The 11,485-nt window shown below is 43.2% G+C and overlaps 1 protein-coding gene across 3 annotated transcripts in view; it reads left to right on the top strand.

Moving 5' to 3' along the window:
* Positions 1-619: 619 nt before the first annotated feature.
* The window catches only part of ARHGEF37 (Rho guanine nucleotide exchange factor 37), a 65,107-nt gene continuing 54,241 nt past the window's right edge, over positions 620-11,485 (top strand). For 2 of the 3 annotated variants that reach the window (XM_082620587.1, XM_082620586.1), the window contains exon 1: positions 620-889. In XM_082620587.1, the coding sequence (XP_082476713.1) occupies positions 829-889 (61 nt within the window). In that variant the 5' untranslated portion in view covers positions 620-828. The remainder of the gene's footprint in view (positions 890-11,485) is intronic. The other variant, XM_082620585.1, reaches the window with a different exon arrangement.

Here is an 11,485-nt window from a genome sequence, read left to right as displayed (position 1 = left end):
TAACGTTCACATAATGAGAGTAAGAATGAATATTAGAATCGGAGGATTTGGAAAAGTTAATCTAGTCCATTTATGACTCCATAAACAAGGTTTGGTTGCCCTGATATGAAACTTTCCATACTTTTCGTAATGATCACTTTCAAGTGTGTGTTCATTGTCAGACACGCCCCAAGGGGGCAGGGACCTTGTCTGTTATGTTGACTGCTGAATACTTGGTGCCTAGAACAGAGTCCCACTCACTACTGTGAGTCATAGAAAAGGCAACTGGGGCGCAGGGAGACTGGCAGATTTATCTAAGATTGCGCAGAAGGCTCCCAAGAGAGCTAGGATAGGAACCCAGAAATCCTGGGCAGCTGGCACTCAGAATTAAAATCAAGGTACAGCCCTAAAGTTTGGTGATTCGGGAAGGACCACAGTCAGGGATCCTGGGGTCAACATTCCCACCGGATGGCCTAACTGCCGGTCCCTGATTTGGTGCTGAGTAGCCCGAGGGAGGGGTAGGTGCCTAAATGAGAAGTCGCGGGTGGGTAGGTCACCGGGCGCAGCACTGACACCCACTTGCAAGGCTTCGCGCTGGCTGCCGGCCAGCGCACGGCAGTTGCTGCAGTCTCCGGGCCACCCCGGCTGGTACCCACTGCAGGGAGCGCCCAGTGGAAAACAACCTGCCTCCAGTTGGACAATTAACAAAGGCGAGAGCCGGGGCCGCCCCCTCTCGGCGCACGCACATACGCAGCGTGGGCAGAGCCGCGCCCGCCCGCGCCCTCCCTAGGAACAGCGCGCGCACGCCCCAGCGCGGCGTGGGGCCGGGAGCCCGGCGCCTCTCCTTCCATGGCAGCGCAATCGCCGGGGCGGTCGAGCTCCTTCCGGCAGCTGGCACCTTGCGCGAGCGGTGAGTCCGCCCGAGTGATTGGGCTGGCAGGATAGGGCCAGGGAGGGTCGCAGGATAACAGCTGCTGATCAGATCCGGAAAGGGAGGTTGGGGGAGTGCGGGAGCGACGACGCCGGTCCGGGTTGCTCGGTAGCTAGCTTTGTGTCTTGAGCCTAATGGGAATGCAAGCAACCTGATCCAGCTGACCCAAGCGGGTCAGTTTACAGGTGGAAAACTGAGGCCCAGAGAGGTAAGCTGGCCTGGCATTGTTTATCCCTCTGCTTCAGTGTAGCATTGGGGGCGACTTTTTAATGACTCCATATACGTTAAAACAATGGAATAAAACAATGGTTTAAAAAAATCCTTAACAAGGAAAGTATAATTATAAATAGGGAGTCAAGGCCAGGGGAAAAGAGAAAGGAAATCTGTGGTCCATAGGTGAGCTGCCTGGGCCAACAGCCCTCAGAGAAGTAGTGCCAAGACTGGGACTAGAAGCCACAACTTCCGCCGACCCCTGCCGCATGGCTCCCTGGACAGCAAGCGCCAGGAACGCAGAGAATGGGGAAGCTGACAGCCTGCCCAGGTGCTGGCTCTTAACCTTCTTGGGATCACTGACTCCTTAAAAATCTGGGTCCCCTCCCCAGGGTTCACACATAATCTTGCACACAGTTTCGGATTTGACAGCAGTATGAAGCATTCCTGCTGTAAGGAATGACTGAAGTCTGGCACTCAGGCTGCCCTGTTTCAGAATAGTTTATTTGCTCCTGTAAAGGGAGGCAGGTGAAGGAGTAAGTTCCTGCTCTGAGTTCAGACAGCTTCCGACGCCCTTAGCTGCCTGATTTTGGACAAATTGTTTAACCCCTCCAAGGCCCAGTTTTCTTTGTAAACTTGAGGTAAGATTGCTTCGTCTTTCATGTTGTTGTCAGACTACAGATGAACGTTGAGCCCAGTGCCTTGCTCGTAGTAGGTGCTCAATAAAAGGGCTGGCGCACACAACCCAGTGAGTCAAAGCCGTGCCAGTTAAGAAAGAGTGACGGGGGCTTCCCTGGTGGCGCAGTGGTTGAGAGTCCGCCTGCCGATGCAGGGGACACGGGTTCGTGCCCCGGTCCGGGAAGATCCCACATGCCGCGGAGCAGCTAGGCCCGTGAGCCATGGCTGCTGAGCCTGCGTCCGGAGCCTGTGCTCCGCAACGGGAGAGGCCACAACAGCGAGAGGCCCACGTACCGCAAAAAAAAAAAAAAGAAAGAGTGACGACCTGCGGGAAGTTGGGCTGTATCCGAAATAAAAGAAAAAAAAATTAAAAAATTTAAAACATGCAAATATAAAGTCAGCCCTATTATGACTTATAAGCGGCTGCACATACCTTGGTGATAGTAACCTAAATAAGAGTGCACCTATTTAGAATAATGCCCAACACTCGATATTTGACCCTAGCTCAAATGCTGAAAGTAGAAACAACCAGACATTCTAACAAGGACAGTTTATTGGGCCTCAAATGCCCCTTTTGAATGGAGCCAGCATCTGTATAGTTGTTTTTAAATGAGAGGAAAGAGGAGGACATACATGGGAACCTGGGCGCCTCCCTAATCTTGCCCACAGATGGAGGCTCAGCTGAGTTTCTGCCAGGGTACAGGAGTTACTTGGCAGTTGGCTCATATCCCTCTTGGATCAGCAGCTTGCTGTGGTAAACAGTGCCTTGGTTGATTCTGTTCTAGAACAGATAAACGGCTTTTTGTTTAACTGATTGGGGAGGGAGGTTGTTTTGGATGCTGTAACTGAAGCAAAATGGCATTTGTTGAGTTTGATTGTCCAAAGCCTGTTGCTTATTGACAGGCTTAAGCTCTTTAAAATCGATGGATCCAAAATTATGAGGAGAGGGCCTGGGAAGGCCTACTTATCTATAAAAGGAACTGCCTTTACCAAATACTGTGTTGTCTCCTTTCTCTACCATTTTAGGCCTTGCCAATAGAGACAGGGAAATATGGCTTAGGGCAAATAACTGTTATTTAATTTGGGTTAAGACACACACACTACCTGTCTGGTGGTTACATTCCTCTCTGTGTATTTATAAGGGGCAGTTTTTCCTCAGAGAAAGAAAGAGAGAATGTGTATGTGTATGTCTGGAACGTCTTTTGCCCTCTGTCTGCTTAACCTCAAGCACTCATTTCTCAACCCAGAGAAGTCCTTTTTCTGCAAGCTTGGTGATTTTGGCCCATTCCTTCCCTTGCTGGCTCTGTTGCCTGATTTTGTTTCACAGTAACTCTCTTAGAAAGTTTTTGTTTGTTTGTTTGTTTGTTTGCGGTACGCGTGCCTCTCACTGCTATGACCTCTCCCGTTGCGGAGCACAGGCTCTGGACGCACAGGCCCAGCGGCCATGGCTCACGGGCCCAGCCGCTCCGCGGCACGTGGGACCCTCCTGGACCGGGGCACGAACCCATGTCCCCTGCATCGGCAGGCGGACTCCCAACCACTGGGCCACCAGGGAAGCCCCTAGAAAGTTTTTTTTTTTTGATTTGATCTTTAGGTTCCAAACTCTTGGTGTTCCATGGGACAACATAGAGCACACACAGTCATTCTCTGAGACAAAGGCTCTTACTTATTTGAAGGCAGTCCGTGTACCCCTTCTGTGCGTTTGCCTCTCCAGACTCACTGTCTTCATTCCTTCAACTATTCCTTAGGAGGACAATAGTAAGAGCAGACTTTCTTAAGAAATCTACAGATCGCTTGTGTCAGAATTACCTAGGGGCTTGTCAAAATGCCCCATCTGTGACCTACTGAATCAGAATCTTCAAGAGTGGGGGCAAGAATTTACATGCCTGATAAGTGCTCCTGGTGGTTCTTGTGCACCTCTGGTTGCCTATGTCTGTGTTGGGGGGTGGGAGACTATTAATTATTTATACATTTCTGTATTGTTTGTCTAGTTATGTAATAAATGAGAGCCTCTTTTGTAATTTTTTTTTTTTTTTGGCTGTGCCACATGACATGTAGAATCTTATTTCCCCAACCGGGGATTGAACCCACGCCCCTTGCAGTGGAAGGGCAGAGTCTTAACCACTGGACCACGAGGGAAGTCCTCTTTTGTAATTTAAGCAAACAAACAAAAAACCCATGATGTTCAAAGAAAATATATTGGTGGCAAATAAGCACTTGAGAAGATGTTCAGGATCATTAATCATTGGGGAAATGCACATTAAAACCACAAGCAGATAAAACTTCATACAAAGACTGGCTACATCAAGTGTTGACCAGGTTGCAGAACTCATACACTGTTGGTGGGAAAGTAAAATGGTACAACCACTTTTTAAAAGTACGACATTTTCTTTTAAAAGTATATACCTATCTGTGATATAAACATTGCATTCCTAAAAAAAAAAAAGTGAAAAATAAACATTGCATTCCTAGGTCCAGCTTTATTGTAATTGAGAAACAGAAAGCAACCAATTTTTTATCCAGTGCATAGATAAACTGTGGTATATTTATATAATATAATACTACACAGCAATAAAAAGTAATGAACTATTGATACATGCTACAACATGGATGAATGTCAAAATAATTTTGTTGAAAGGAAGAAGCTAGACAAAAAAGTGTACATACTATATAATTACAGTTAGATAAAATTCAAGGAGAGTTTCTGTCTCTTAGCTGACCTCAAACTTTGTTGTGGCTTCCAAGAGTTGTGTGTCTAACTCCACTTGTAACAGTGTCATTGGCAATTTGATCACTATTCTGCCAGTGTTCATCTGTGTCATTCACTCATTAATTCAATTAATTGAGCACCTACTATGTGCTAGATCTAGAGTAGACACTAGGTGATGCGTTGATGAATATAAGAAACATGGTCTTTGCCCTTGTGGAGCTTTTGCTCTATTGAATGAACCAGTAAAACAAATTGAATAGGAAACATAATTATTGGGGGAAAGGAGTGGTTCTTTGGAAGGGGGATGACTTTCAGGGAAGACTTGTCTGGGTTTCGACAGAGGAATAAAGCAGTCAATTTTATGTTTTTGAATGACCACTCCACTCTCGTGCTGTGTATGCATCCAGTCAGGAGGCTGTTGTACTGATTCAGGAGGAAAATGGTAGAGGTTTAGGCTCAGGTGGTCTTAGAGATGGGAAGCACCGAAAGAACTAATGGCTATCCTTAAGGAAACAGGGCAGATCCCAGAGGTTGACACTGACCAATACTCTTTGAATTTGGTATTTTATCAGTTTTTAGTCCATAGTATTGTCCTATTGCTTCCCCATCGCCACATCTTATTCCATTACCTCATCTTATTCCTTATTTGTAAGGATGTCACGAGAGACCAGCAGTACCTTACTAGTCCAGTTGCAGTAGCCTGTGGTATTCCTTTGATCTACTGATCTAGTCAACTTTCATTAAGGGAATGAGGATAGTCTGGCATGACCTGTTTGTCTTTTTTCTGTTAACCTATGCTGGCTCTCAGTGATGTCTGTTTCATAGACAGATGGTCTTTCCAAGGGCTGATAGACCATCTGTTTTAATCAAGTGGCAGAAACCCAACTCAGAGTGGTTTAGGCCAAAGTGGGGTGGGGAATGAAAATGTGTTAGCTCACATAAAAAAAAATCCGAAGGGAAGCAGTCTCCATCATGGCTGGATTAAGTAATGCCATCAGGGCTTAGTCTCATGGTCTCTCCATCTCTCAGCTCCATTTATTTGTTATTAGCTGCATTGTCAGTTAGCCTCTGCTGTGTAGTTCGTATTACTTATTATTATCATCGTGATTAGCTGTTCTCACCATCTGCTTGAATATGATCAGCCAAGTGTCCTTAGACAACTTCATCCCTCTGATCCACGGTCATGCTACTCTTTCCAGTTTAACAGTAATAGTAACAAAAACAACAGCTACCATTATTGAAAGCTCACCATGTAGCAGACACTCTGCTATACACTTTACATGGATTATCATATGAAATCTTATAACAACCCTATAAGGAAGGTTATATAATTATCCCAGGAAAGCCAGCTGATTGATCTCAGGATCAGAATTTGAAATCAGGTTTTCTGGCTCCAGGGTCTAGGCTTCTAACCTTCATAGTGACCCCTGCAGTCACTCTTTAGGGCTAAGAAGAGGAAAGCAAAGCCATCAAATAGAGTGCCTATTTTTTACTTTTTCTGAACATGAATGTTAAAATTTAGTTGGCAGTCATAGTAGGGGCAGAGCTGTGGAGGTTATTCTTACAATTTTGTTAATCCCAGACGCTTCTGTGTTTTAGAGTTCTGGAAGCTCTTTTTACAGGACCCACTACTCTGACTTTTGTATGTATCTTTATAAACAAGGCTCGTTAGCCAGGATCCCTATGTGGCCATTCTCATTTCCATAGGTATTTCCTCCCTTTATTCTTCAACAGGGTCTTTTGTTAGCATGATGTTTAACTTCACCTTCAACAGTCTTCCCATGAACCCTAATCCCTAGAGTTTTTACTTCCTTTTTTTTCCCTTAAATGTTTAAATTGACCTCACTCTGTAACCTGGGGTGGGAGCCTGATGGATGTTCATCTTTTCTTGCCATGACATTTTGCCTTCTGAAAGAACTTTTAAGATGATGGTTTCACTTTCCTCTGGGATCTGCTTACTTCCATTCACTTCTTTCTTTCTTTCTTTCTTTCTTTCTTTCTTTCTTTCTTTCTTTCGTTGTGTTGGGTCTTAGTTGCGGCAGGCGGGCTCCTTAGTTATGGCTCAAGTGCTCCTTAGTTTCAGCACTCAGGCTCTTTAGTTGTGGCATGCAAACTCTTAGTTGCAGCATGCCTGTGGGATCTAGTTCCCTGACCAGGGATGGAACCTGGGCCCCCTGCATTGGGAGCACAGAGTCTTAACCACTGAGCCACCAGGGAAGTCCCTGTCTCCATTCACTTCTTTTTTTTTTTTTTTTAAAGAGTAACCACCTCTTTTTTTAATATAAATTTATTTATTTTATTTATTTATTTTTGGCTGCATTGGGTCTTCGATGCTGCGCACGGGCTTTCTATAGTTGCGGTGAGTGGAGGCTACTCTTTGTTGCGGTGCATGGGCTTCTCATTGCAGTGGCTTCTTTTGGTGTGGAGCACGGGCTCTAGGCACGCAGGCTTCAGTAGTTGCAGCATGCAGGCTCAGTAGTTGTGGCCTATGGGCTCTAGAGCACAGGCTTAGCAGTTGTGGTGCACGGGCTCATTTGCTCCACGGCATGTGGGATCTTCCTGGACCAGGGATCGAACCCATGTCCCCTGCATTGGCAGGCGGATTCTCAACCACTGCACCACCAGGGAAGCCCTCCATTCACTTCTGATTGGTCAGAATTAGGTTCACAGTATCATTTTCCTTGTTACTTCTGTCTTAAAAGGGGTGAAATCATCAGGATGTCCATAACATTTACTTAGTCCCTCTGCTTTTAGTGGAACAAAACTTGGAGCAAATAACCAGATATTTTAAATGCCCTATCCTTACTGGGCTTATACTCAGAGAAAACCATAATTCAAAAAGACACATGGACCCCGATGTTCATTGCAGCACTATGTTTTCAAAAATTTATTTATTTTATTTTTGACTGCATTGGGTCTTTGTTGCTGCGCGCGGGCTTTCTCTAGTTGCGGTGAGTGGGGGCTACTCTTAGTTGCGGTGCATAGGCTTCTCATTGCGGTGACTTCTCTTGTTGTGGAGCATAGGCTCTAGGTGCACAGGCTCAGTAGTTGTGGCTCGCAGGCTCTAGAGCACAGGCTCAGTAGTTGTGGTACACGGGCTTAGTTGCTCTGCAGCATGTGGGATCTTCCTGGACCAGGGCTCAAACCAGTGTCCCCTGCATTGGCAGGTGGATTCTTAACCACTGTACCACCAGGGAAGCCCTCATTGCAGCACTATTTACAATAGCCAGGTCATGGAAGCAACCTAAATGCCCATCGACAGATGAATGGATAAAGAAAATGTGGTGCATATATACAATGGAATATTAGTCAGCCATAAAAAGGAACGAAATTGGGTCATTTGTAGAGACGTGGACATGGATGGACCTAGAGACTGTCATACAGAGTGAAGTAAGTCAGAAAGAGAAAAACAAATATCATATATTAACGCATATACATGGAATCTAGAAAAATGGTATAGATGAACCGGTTTGTAAGGCAGAAATAAAGACACAAATGTAGAGAACAAACATATGGGCAGCAAGGGGGGAAAGCGGTGGGATGAATTGGGAGATGGGGATTGACATATATACACTAATATATATAAAATAGATAACTAATAAGAACCTGCTGTATAAAAAAAATAAAATTACAAAAAAAAAAGAAAGTACCCCAGAGCCATTTCCAAAATTAAATAAAACAAAACAACAAGAAACAAAAACAAAAAAATAAATGCCCTATCTTTATTGTAGAGCCCTTTTTTTCCCGCCTTTAACTTTGTATCCTCACAGTCCAGAAAAATGCTTGGCATGGAATAGCTACTCCAAATATTTGTTGAATAAATGTGTGAATGCCCAAATTATTCTGTGTGAGTGTGGACAGAGGAGGAGAGAGAAGAAGAGAATTAACTGTTTTATCCTATCCTATCCTAGAGTCAGAAGCAGTCACTGCATAACATTCAACAAACTTTTTTTTTTTTAGTACCCACTATGTGCTAGACTGATTTTAGTTCTTAATTGCTTATCACAGGGCATCAAAGAGATCTCAGGACTGAGCATGGACTGGACTATATTGAAAGACATATTTTCCCAAATATATTCTCCAAGACAAACCTCCTTATCAGACTAGACCAGGAAATGGAACAAAGGCACCCAGCCTGCTCTCCCAGGCTTTTAAGCTGCATTTGTCCTGAGAGTGTTGCAAAGATAATGGATAACTTAAGCTATCTAATATTTCGTTTGTTTTTAACTTTTTACTTTGAAATAAGTATAGGAAAGCATGAAGTTCCAAGGATAGTACAGAGAGGTTATGTGTATCTTCACCAGGTTCCTCCAGTGGTTACGTCTTATCTCAATAGCACAATATCAAAACCAGGAAATTGGCATTGATATAATCATGTGTTTGATTGTTAGATGTTGTTTTATCAGGTGTGTAGATTTCTGTAACCACCATTTCAATTAAGATGCAGATCTATCACCGTGAAGTTCTTCCTGTGCTGTTCCTTTATTGCCACACCCAGGTGCCCACCACCCTCATCCCTAACCAAGTGGCCACTAATCTGTTCTCTGTCTCTATAATTTTAGATGTTTTATAAATGTTCACACAGTAAGCTTTTCAGGTTGTTCTTTTTTCAGGCAGCACAACTGGATGGTTCTTGAGGGTATCAGTAGTTCATCCCTTTTTATTTCTGAGTATTCTGTGACCTTAGATATACAACTTTTTTTTTTTTTTTAGCCATCCACCTATTAAATTCACTTAATAAAACAACATTTTGGTTGTTTTCAGTTTTTAGCCATTACAAATAAAGCTTTGATGAACATTCATAGACAGGTTTTTGTATAGGCATAAGTTTTCTTCCTCTGGAATAGATGCCCTGGGGTGTGATTGCTGGTAAGTGTATGTTTAGTTTTTAAAGAAACTGACAAACTGTTTTCTAAAGTAAATGTACCATTTTACATTCCCATCAGCAATGTATGAGAGATCCAGTTTCTCCGCATCCTTGCCAACATTTCGTATTATATTATATTTTGGGGGGTAACAGCTTTATTGAGATATAATTCACATCATATAATTCACCCTTTTTTTTTTGGCCATGCCGCATAGCATGCGGGATCTTAGTTCCTGACCAGGGATCGAACCTGCGCCCCCTGCAGTGGAAGCGCAGAGTCTTAATCACTGGACCGCCAGGGAAGTCCCTAATTCACACATTTAAAGTGTACAAATCAATGGTTTTTAGTATATTCACTGAGTTGTGCACCCATCACCACTAATAAGTTTAGAACGTTTCACCATCCCCAAAAGAAACCCAGCTACCACACTCCAAATCATTATCCCTTCAGCCCTGGAAACTACTAATCCACTTTCTGTTTCTATAGATTTGCCTATTCTGGACATTTCCTATAAATAGAATCAAGTATGTGGTCCTTTGTGGCTAACTTCTTTCATTTAGTGTAATGTTTTCAAGATCCGTTTATGTTATAGCACACATTAGTAGCTCATTCCTTTTCATTGCCAAATACTATATTTTTAAAGAAATAAAAATGTGTTTCCATTACATGGGCTATAAACTAAGAGAATAACAAAATGCTGCTACGGAGAAGTTCTGCCAGGCCTGCTTGGAGGTCTGGATTGCAGTTAACCTAAGTGCTATTTTAAATATTTAGCAGTTCTCTGTGAAGTATTATTTATGGTTTTTGTTTATTTAGCAACAGTTCTGAGTAGTGGAACCTGAGTAGCTCTCCTGAAATCCTATTGGGATCTTTCTAGAAAAGCAATGCACTGAGTGATGAATGTCAGTGATTCAGGCCAGGGACAGGTCAGCAGGCCAAAGGCAGCATTCAGGAGCTGGACTAGAGCTGTGCATCAGATATGTTCCAGGATCTTTCTGGGCCTTCTGCCTTCTGAACAACCTTGCTCTCGCCAAGCACATGTATATAAGCACTGATCCATGGGGTCAATGCTTATGACCCAGGACAGAAACTTCTGCTACTAATACATGAAAAAGACCATTTATATATGCAAATACATATTCGTGTATGTATCAGCATTGTGAGACAGAGAGGAAGACACATGAATGGGTGCTCATCTTGTCTCCAAGAGCTTAGTGTCTAGCCAGGAAGATGAGGCATAGCCCTAAGTAACCTGAGTACAAGGCTGAATGGGATGCATGTCAGTTTAAATAATAGGAAATATTTTAACCGTCCAGAAAAGAACAAAGAACAAAACAACAAATGCCCATGTTCTTACTACCTAGCTTTGTTTAATTTTAACATTTTTGACATATCTGCTTCAGTTTTTTAAAAACCAAATAAAACATCTCAGATACTCAGCAATGAAAAGGAAGGACCTATTGATAACACACAACAGCTTACATGAATCTCCAAGGAATTATGCTGATTGAATAAAGTCAGTCCCAAAAGGTTATGTATTATATGATTCAAATATACATACTGTGTGGTTTACATACATTCTTTTTTTTTTATATGCTTTTATTTTATTTATTTATTTATTTATTTGGCTGCATCATGCGGCTTGTGGGATCTCAGTTCTCTGACCAGGGATTAAACCCTGGCCACGGGAGTGAAAGTGCCGAGTCCTAACCACTAGACCACAGGGAACTACCTACATACATTCTTGAACTGACAAGAGTATAGAAATAGAGAACAGATTCTTATTTGCTGGGGGTTAAAGATGGGATGGGGCTGGAGCCAAGTGGGTAAAAAGGCAACTTGAAGGATCCTTAAGATGGAACTGTTCTGCATCTTAACTGTATTGGTGTCAACATCCTGACTGTGAGATTGTACTATAGTTTTGCCTAGTGTTGTCACTGGGGAAGTTGGGTAAAGGATACACAGAACCTCTGTATTATTTCTTACAACTGCATGTGAATCTCTAATTATCTCAGAATTAAAAGGTTAACTTAAAAAGCCCCTCAGATACCATTAAGTCCCCTTTGATACTCTCCCCAATTCTATTCCTCTAGCTCCCTTTCCAGAGGT

The sequence above is a fragment of the Mesoplodon mirus genome, assembly GCF_964341445.2.
Source record: "Mesoplodon mirus genome assembly, chromosome: 5".
In the NCBI taxonomy this organism is placed as follows: domain Eukaryota; kingdom Metazoa; phylum Chordata; class Mammalia; order Artiodactyla; family Ziphiidae; genus Mesoplodon; species Mesoplodon mirus.
Note: the sequence above shows the minus strand (reverse complement) of the source record. Positions and strands in the feature narration are given on the sequence as shown.